The 9,677-nt window shown below is 39.4% G+C and overlaps 1 protein-coding gene across 1 annotated transcript in view; it reads left to right on the plus strand.

Annotated features, from left to right (window-relative positions):
• LOC103476834 (dystrophin-like) overlaps window positions 1-9,677 on the plus strand; it is a 123,156-nt gene extending 113,479 nt beyond the window's left edge. Inside the window, exons 9-14 of the mRNA XM_008429494.1 lie at window positions 1,581-1,777; window positions 6,478-6,606; window positions 8,604-8,699; window positions 9,067-9,165; window positions 9,256-9,437; window positions 9,659-9,677. Of these exons, the coding sequence (XP_008427716.1) occupies window positions 1,581-1,777; window positions 6,478-6,606; window positions 8,604-8,699; window positions 9,067-9,165; window positions 9,256-9,437; window positions 9,659-9,677 (722 nt within the window). The remainder of the gene's footprint in view (window positions 1-1,580; window positions 1,778-6,477; window positions 6,607-8,603; window positions 8,700-9,066; window positions 9,166-9,255; window positions 9,438-9,658) is intronic.

Genomic DNA, 9,677 nt, shown 5'->3' on the forward strand with positions numbered 1-9,677 from the left:
TGACTTGCATGTCCACAGGCTCTTTGCCACCTTTCTTGAGCAAGTGCTCCTTTATACCTGGAGCCTTCTGCTTTAAAAAAAAGGGAAAAATAAAAATCCCTCCTCGGACTTAATTCGGCTGCAAGTCTCGGTACAAGCTGGCTGACTGACACATACTCAATGCTGTGGAAGATAATAAGCAGTCTAAACAATGGCCTCCAGTGAATCATGAGAAAAATGGGGGGAAAGTGACTGAAGCGGCTGAAGGACGGTCTAAATTATGCAGCCTGTAAGATCGCTCAGTGGTGGGCATATGCTCAGATTGTTTTTAAGCTCCATTTTCACAGTTGTTTGCTTTCTTCAATGTGTTTTTTGCTCATTATGACATGAACAAACAATTTTGTTTCATTTGATCTTTTGATTTAGACTAAAGCAAATATTCCATGGGATCACTTTAGTTGAGTTTATTTGCATTATGCATTTCAGCAACGAAGAGTTTCATGCTGTAAAAACAGTTACAAAGCGGCAACAAACATTACCTTCCATCATCAAAATCCTCAAGAATAGTCATCGTCAAATATATATAAAATTAAGGCTCCCAAACAAGTGGGAACTCAGTGTTTCGGCAGTTTTGCAGTTTTCTGGAAGTTTGTTCCATATCAGTGGAGGATAGTAATTTAATGTCTTTTTTAAAAATTAAGGCTGATCCTTTCTGTTACAACACTATGAGGCTGTTTGTTTCACAACAGACCAGAGTTAATATAATGACATAAAACTAGTGAAATAACAAAAACTGAAACTAAGAAAACTTAAATAAAAAAGGTAACTGGAACTATATTGTGTGCTTATAAAATTAACAGAAATATACTGAAATTAGAGATATAATATCCTTCATCTTCATGTTTATAAATCTACTTGTTAGCCTTTGAATTGATGTGAAATTGAGTATTTTTTTGCAACAAGCAAGTATTTTATATCAATTGTTGGCAAGTTACAGTACTCCATATTCCTCCTGGAGGCGCTAATGCTAGTCCAAAAAATGGCGACAGCAATAGTTGGGAGAAAACACCAGAGTCAGTCGTTGTTTAACAATAATTGAATTCATTACCCAATCGATGCAAACATAATCACAATACAATACTTTGACCTTTTTTGAATCGAAAAAGCTAAAACTGTAAATAACATTTATTTAATAACTTATCAAATTTAGCAAACGCACTTCTAAAACTAATTAAAACTATCTGAATTAGACAAATAAAAAGTCACAGCGAAATAAAACTACACTACAATGAATGAAAAATTCAAACTAATGTAGCACTGCAACACAAGCTAACTCTTTTACCTTTTTGCTAACAAAATAATGCTAACTTTACAAGATTAATGGATGGAGCCCAACTGGTTTCCAAATCCTGTTGCAACCAGAAAAATTTCCAATATCTTTAATATTTCTCTTTTAACAGATGGTTTCTTTCTCCCCACCAGCTTCCAGGTAGCTCTCAGCAACATGTGGGGGAGAGGAAGAGGAGAAATCTTTGTATTTGTCACATTTAGAGTGATTATAACTTTTTTTGTCTTAATTTTCTGCGCTCTGTGCTCCGTAGATGTGGCCGTCTCGCACCCCGACAAGAAGAGCATCATCATGTATGTGACGTCACTCTTCCGGGTTCTCCCCCAAAGTATTTCCATGGAGGCCATCCAGGAAGTGGAGTCACTCCCGTCGGCGACCACGGCCGGCGTCTCCCGTGTGACAACGGAGGAACACTATCAGATCCAGACCCAGCAGCGCTTCTCTCAGCAGGTTGGAAACCCGCGTTTACACACACTGAGTGTGTCGTGTCTGATTGCATTTGTGGGGCAAAACGTCCTGAAAATATTCTGTCGACGGATGAGACAAACGTAGAAGTTGTCGTCCTGTTACATTTGGTGTGAAACATACCGTTTCAGGAAAAGAAAATCCTAAAAAAAAACAACAAAAAAAAAATTCAACAATTAGTTGATGGTCAAAGATTTATTTTGTGATCTGAAAGTGTAACAAAAACACAAAGTTAGAAACAAATTCCACAACTGTGGTTGTAGTTACACAGCTGGACTGAGTCTAACATGGCTTAAATCGTAATGTGTTGTCAAGATCTGTTTAATTCTTTCTACTTTTAAACTAAACCTCGAAGTCAAATAGTTCCTTATGATCAAATTAATATCATTAATTTGTAAAACTACATTAATCTGCATTCATTTTAAAAATTTGAAAGAGAAAATGATCTGTATCACATTGAATCAATGTATTGTCTTCGTAAAAACTGTCCAAATTRTTTCAACACCAGATGGAAAAACATCCAACTTTCCAGAAGCTCATCAAAGTAAAGCCTCTGGAAATGGATCAAACCTAAAGGTGATCCAACTAAATATAGTATTAAATAGAATGAATCTATGGCAAACGTTTTCATCTTAAATGTTTGCATCAGAACAGTAAAATCATAGTTTAGAAACAGTTGAAATTTCACAGCTAAGCTCCAGTTGAGAGCTTGTTAATTTTCCCCTCTGCACTTCTTCTCTTAAGCAGCTTCTGTCTGAAGTAGAAATCAGTGTTTTTGCGCAATTCATCTTTCCGACTGTAGGGGCTCATTAGCTTTACATCCTTATTAAATATTACTTATTTAGCTCGCAAATAAATTACACCACACTCAAGCTCACATACGAGTTCAAATCTCAGTGAGATCGCATTACATTTGGAGTTGTAACGCGACAAAAACATGCACAGACCCCCGTACTGTGCCGCGCTTTTACAGCGGCGCTTTAATTTTGTGTCGACCTTAATTGCCGACCATCTGTACGTTGGTTCAGTCATCCGTTTTTGGAGCCAGGATTTCAGGTAGCGGTCTCAGCGGTGGGGAGGTTACCAGATGTTCCCCCCCGCTTGTCGTAATTTCCTCCAGCTCACTTCGAGGAACAGGCGGCGTGCAGAAGGAACGGCCTCAGAAATGAAAACCGACGTGCGATTCGAAACAGAACCAGAGATTAAAATGCTGTAAAAGAGAGAGAGAGAGGAAAAAAAAATCTGCTCCCACATGTGACATCTGCTCTCACCTTTCAAGCTCAGTTAGGCAGAGGTCAGCGGCCAATCACAACAGATTGGGGTGAAATTACTGGAATAACTGTGCTGATAATATCCTCTCACTGCAGCAGCCACATCAGACTCACTACTTGAGAGCAGAAAGAATAAACCTGCAGTCGCTAACAAGACGGGGAAAGATGTGAAACTGAAACGTTTAGCTTTCGAAGGGAAGCTGGATGATGAGGATTATGAAGAGTGAGCTGAAGGCAAAAACCCCCCAAAAACTACAGGAAACAAGCAAGACGACAATAAAATAAGAGATACAGACGGTGAAAAAAGGTCCTGACAGCAGCTATTATCTCCCTCCTCCATCATCTGTCACCAACAACAGCACTTCTACCACTTCCTCACATTAATATTATACTAACACCACCTGAGGCTTAGCGGGGTGAAGGACCTTAACTTTTCATGAAGGAATATATGAAAAATAACTCGATTGAAACTTGGAGATGATTACCTAAAGCTGGTGAAATGCACCGAATCACACACACACACACACACCCCCACACGCACGCACACACTCCGATCCATCCATCTGACGCCCGGGGCAGGTAGAGAGGAAAACGAAAGCTTGATGTTATTTTCAGGGGAACATTTGATCCGGGGGTTAGCTGCTCTCTAGCTGCTTTCTCAGTGGGCCAAGTGAAAATCCTGGAAAGAACGGGTGAGGAAGGTTTCCACCAGAAAACTTGCTAAGCCTGGTGGCTGAGTGCGAGGGCAGTCGTTCATCCAGCGGCCCGTCATATTTTTGAGTTTAAAAAATGTCTATATACGACAGGACATTTGAAAATACCACTTGATGATTATGTGGTGTTGAAAGATTTCAAGATTAATACCTGGACACCAACTATAAAATGCAAACATTTTAAAAAGATGTAAAAAATAAATAAAAAAAATAAGCAATGCTAAGTCTGGTGGGGGCAAAAGTAAAGCCTGGTGGCCCGCCAGGCTTATAGTAGACTCGGGGAAACCCTGGGAAATGCACAGAAATGTGAGATGATGGTGAATCTGGAGGTAGAATATACAGATAAACAGCTGGAAAGTGACAAATTCATGTTTTTTAGTGTGTGATGGAAGGTTTCAAAAAACAAAACCCGTTACAGAAGAGCTGAGACTGAAACGGTAGAGACTGGTTCAAATGAAGTCTGAGTCATGTTAGAATGTCCCAGTTAAAGGTCCTTCTACATTTATTAATGTCTCCTCTATAGCTTATAGTTAAATTGTTATAAAAATAAAATAAAAACAAAGAGATACAGAGAGAGAGACTTCACTACGTTGTGCTGGTCTAATCTCACAAAACCCCAGTATAGAACACCAAAGTTTATGGTTGTGAGTGGAAAAAAAAGTTGTTGCAGGATTCTGTTTTTGTTCAGTAAAGATAAGAGCCGACATCTGCACTGTTTGACTCCAGCAGAGATGTGAAGGTCTGAACCAAACATGCCCTCTTAGTCCTGGGCAGAAGTCTTCCACTGATGGAACTTATAGATTTTTCTTTTTTATTTATTTATTTATTTTTATGTTGTTCTTCTTCAGACTTTCTGAAAGTCCAGAGCCTGATTGCTGTCAAGATGTATTTACCAAGCAAGTAAACACTGACATATAATTTATCCAAGTATAAAATTGCCTCTAATTTAATGCACTTAGTTACCAACAACAGTCTGTTACATAATTTGTTCCATTATTGCGTTTATAAAACATGGTTTTACAGAGAGATGTTTTTACTGGAACAAGTAGATAAATGGCGTTGAGCCAAAGGCCAAAACGTTCCGTGCAATTTGTCCTACTTTTTTTTTAAAAATTTTAAGCAAAACACATTTTTGTTCTAATTTATCTGGTTTCTGAAGTTCCTTTAGGGGGCGGGGGTGCAAACTGTGACATAAAGCCATGTCAAAACATTTAACCTTTTCTTTGATTCAAGAAAACTAACATAAAAGGCAACTGAAGAGGTTTTTAGGCCATATGTGTCCATTTTAGGGACAAATATGTGTTCTAATTTATAGATGAATGTTATTTAAAATGACTAAAATAGTAATGCTCACTTAAAGTCTTCAAATAGAGTTAGCATGTGTATGGAGAACAGAAGAGAACCAAGCAGTGATCCCTGTGGAACACCTAATTATTTCGAATCCTCACTGTCCAACTCATGATGGTGTGATTGATGATCTGTCGGTGTAGATCAGTGGAACTGTTGTGGGGTGTTTTTTCTTTTCTCATTATTTGTCCCAGCAGTTGTTCAGCAATTTTTACGCTTTTCCGACACCTGAAAGTGTCGAGTCAGCGTGTAGAAAGCAGGAAACTGACTGAGGTGGCACTTTGAACACGGCCTCATGGTCATTTCTCAGCAAAAACCCACCGAGCAAATCCGTAACCATAAATGCATTTAGACTTTGGGAACAGTTCTGAATAAGCTAAACCCTGACCACGCTCCATGTCGTGTATAAAACACACTTTTCTTCTTTTTTTTTGTGATTTAAAAAAATGGCAGAGTGACTGAGGGTGAAACGTAAGAGTCACTGTACGGCTTCCGATTTAAGGATTCTGAAGAAGAGCTGCACTTGCTTTGACTGTGCCACTGTTCCCATGATGTAACACCGTGTCTCTGTCTGTACCTGTCTGTACTGTCTGCCTCTAAAGCTGGGTTTCCATCCAGAGATATTCTCAAAAATGTGAAAGACCTGATGCACCGTACTGTTAAAGAAAAAAAGAGACCATGATAAATAATTTTCCGTCTTTTATTATTGCCTTTATTAGAAGTCAGACCCTGGTAAGCCTTTTGTATAGCATTCGCATGGTAGAGTTTTAGCTTGAATCAATCTTTTATTTTACGGACATGTTTATTCCCATTTTAATCTTCAATTAACAACCAGTTTATCTTTTTTATTTCAGCCTATTAAATCACAGGAAAAGCTAATAAATGGATTTAATTCACTAGCATTTACAGACAAAAAGTCAGTAAATGTCACATCAAACCAAACTGGTTCAAATAATTCAGGCACAACCCGCCAGTTTTACTTGACTTAAATCGTCCCTGTTTGTTTCTGAACGTCCCAAAAGATGAGTTTGACATTTGGATGGAAACTTTTGCTTTATTTTCTCCTGCATCTTTTCTTCTTTTTTTTTTTTTTGTCACTTTCAGACTTTCACTTTCTGCATCCTGCTTCTTTTTTTCACCCCATTTATTTTCTGCTTTTCACTCCTCTGTGTTTTGTGGCTGTTGGGATTGTTTGCACAGTTTTACATTCTTCTGCCTCTATCTGTCCTTTCTTTATCCTGCCTCTTTGCCAACTCTTCCCACCTCTCTGTCTCTCTATGTCCTATTCTTCTTCTTCTTCTTCTTCTACTTCTTCTTCTACTTTTCCTCCTCCTCCTCTGTCTTTGCCTCTCAGATCACAGTGAGTGTGGCTCAGGGGCGCGTGCGGAGCCCCTCCCCTCAGCCTCGCTATAAAAGCTATGCCTACACCCAGGCTGCATATGTCAAGTCACCAGAGCAAAAGAGGAGACGCTTTACTGAGCAGGTCCGTGTTTCACAGCGCTAACGCTTCAACGCTAACATTTGTCTGTCTGTGTTTTGGCTGAACATCTGTTTCTTTGTTTGTTTCTTTGTTTGTTTTGCTGTCATTGACAAATGTCTATAAAAACTAGACTGAGAATATATTTGGAAACTCGTAGCTTATTGAAATCATGATTAAAATGTTCATTATCTGATTCTAATTCAATTAAGTTCAATGCTAACAAATCTTGGAAATCATATTAATTCAAAATTCTTCAATTGGTTTCTGCATTAAATCATGTTTAAATTTATCGACAGGTTGTGATGCTCCCATGGAGGAGAAAAAACTAAAACTAACAATCAATATGGACACTTTGGACGTTTTTCAAGCATTAGTTGGAATTTATCATCACAATGGTCAATCAGAATACTTCAGAAAAATTTATCACAATAATCAATCAGTCAAGTTTATTTGTGTAACTCGTTTCAGCAACAAGTCATAGAAACACAAAAATACAAAGAAATACAGTCAACAAGTGAGAAAACCAGAGACAAACATTACATTTTGACGAGTACCATCATCAAAATCATCAACACACATCAGCTATGTCGGTCAACTTTTCATTTATTTTGGTTCAAAAGCAGGAGAGACGGGTGGTCGAAGGGTTTGAATCCACCTTTCAGCCAACTCAGTGTTTCTGCTGTTTTCTGCAAGTTTTCCTGATTCCTCTTCCCTAAAATAAAAGCCATTCTGATTGTATTGGAATGCAAAAAAAAAAGTTAATTCATGCTAATAATTTACTTCACAAAAGCATTACTTGTGTAGGTTGATTAGAGAGTGATTTCTTTCAATCATGTTTTGTTGTTATTCATTTTGATGTTTTTGTTCTGACACTAATGAAAACCCAAAATGTATTTCTGCCTGAGCACTTGATATCCAGGTCCTGAACTCGGCACTCGGTTGGGGCTCCTTTTGCATGATTTCCTGATCAGTAGATTGTTCCAACACCAACAGGGACGCATGGTGCCAAAGCCATTATTGATTCTGGGAAGCTGAGGGAACACCCTGAACCGGAAGTAGCTTCCTTTCTCTGCCTCTCCACTCTTCCTCCAGACTTCTGGATCTTTATTTCCAAATGAAGTCCAAATTTTACCAAACCGTTTTCCTTTCCACTTCCACTTCCTCAGCAACAACCATCTGTGACTCTCCCTCCTAGTGGAAGGTGTCAATGACTGCTGGCAAGACAACCGTTGAGTGAGCAGTGATTGTCAGCCACTTTCTGCTAAAATGGATCTTGGGTTGTTTCCCTGTTTAAGTTCAAATACAATTTTTTTTTCTTTTAGTTAGTGGTGCACTTGTATTTGAAAATATGTTCAAATACATATTTGAACATATATGAGATCTGCAGAACATAGAGATCTGCTGATCTCTATGTTTGAAAACCAAACATGGGAATTCTTAGTTTCCCCAGAATACTGCAAAAAATTTTCCTCATCTCCCTCTAATAGCACAAAAATTATCTGTTGTCTCATCTTGGGAGTTGCTAGTAGAGTTCCAGCCCCGACTTTTATCTCCTGTCGTAGCCAGGTGTCGACTCTTCTTCACTGCTGGTAAACAACTTCACGATTCAGGTGCTAAGAAATGCAAAATAGTCCCAGATAAAAAAAAAACTAAACTTTTTTGAATGGAACGTAAAACTCTTCAACTCTTCATTTATCTAGGATTATAACTTGCATCTAGTGAAACTGCATTATAATTTATTGCATTAAATCAACAGTACGTACAGCACAAACTACAGACAGGGAATGGGATTGGGATTGTGAGAGAGGAACTGTTGTTGAAGCTGAACTTGCCACCTTTCCTTCTCTCCGTTTGTTCTCTCCTACATTCTGGTCATGCTCCCTGCATTTTGTTCCTCTAATGTCTCCCCATCTCCTCCACATTCACCTAATGTCTGTTTTCTCGCCCCATCTCCTCCTCTCCCTTTGTCTCCTGTCGCGTTGTTTTCCTCCGTTCATCAGTTCCTGACCCGCAGCCAGGAGGAGCTTCAGCGGGGCCTCAGTCCTCTGCCTCCTGGATCCACCAGCCTGGAGAGCTACCAGGCTTCACTGGAGGAGGTAAAAAAAAAAAAAAACTGTAGTAATGTTCTCATATCATAATTGTGCTAGAAAGTTTCACTATGTGCCTTGGAAATACATAATACTGTCCCTTTAAGAATTTGTGGTGAGACTTTGAAATAACATTTCTCTTTCCTTTTCACAATTACATGACTGTATGTTGCTCTATCACATATCGTCTTAATAAAAATTTAGTTTGTGGTTGCAATGTGACAAAACATGGCTAACTTCAGGGTGTGGGAATATCTTTGCTGTGTTGTAAATAAGAGTTGTAATTTTAAAACAACAGGAAACTGCTGAGTGTGACATAAAGGCAAAAATGTTCCTGTCACTGCTTCAATAACTTGTTGAGCTCTGCTTCCTAAAGGTGCTGACGTGGCTGCTGTCGGCAGAGGACGGCCTTCACGGCCAGCCCTCCATCTCCAGCCATGTGGAGGAGGTGAAGGAGCAGTTCCACACGCATGAGGTAGGYGGCGCCAAAGAGGAGCCAAACCCTAATTGAGCTTTTTCAACCGATTGGAMGAACGCGCGATATATTGCCCACTTTCTTTACCAGGGCTACATGGTGGAGCTGACCACCCATCAGGGCAGCGTCGGCCGTGTCCTGCGGGCCGGCGCCGCCCTGCTGGCGGAGGGTAACCTCAGTGAGGACGAGGACTCTGAGGTCAGGGAGCAGATGAACCTCCTGAACTCCCGCTGGGAACACCTGAGAGTAGCAAGCATGGAGAGACAGAACAGGTCTGTTGATTTTTAGTATATGTTCACACAAGCTGAATGGYTAAACCTTAATAATCAAGAATAGTTTGTTTTAGGAGGTAGAAAAGCCTCTTTAGTGGGCTCTATTGTTCCTCGATTCAAATATCTTGAAAAAGACGGCACTTTACAAATTTTTCTCCTCACTGGGGCTTTATTTGACAGTTTTACTGCCTGAATCTTCATTTTTTTATTTGTSCTCACAGTCTGGTCATTCACGACTAG

This window comes from Poecilia reticulata, linkage group LG2 (assembly GCF_000633615.1).
Source record: "Poecilia reticulata strain Guanapo linkage group LG2, Guppy_female_1.0+MT, whole genome shotgun sequence".
In the NCBI taxonomy this organism is placed as follows: domain Eukaryota; kingdom Metazoa; phylum Chordata; class Actinopteri; order Cyprinodontiformes; family Poeciliidae; genus Poecilia; species Poecilia reticulata.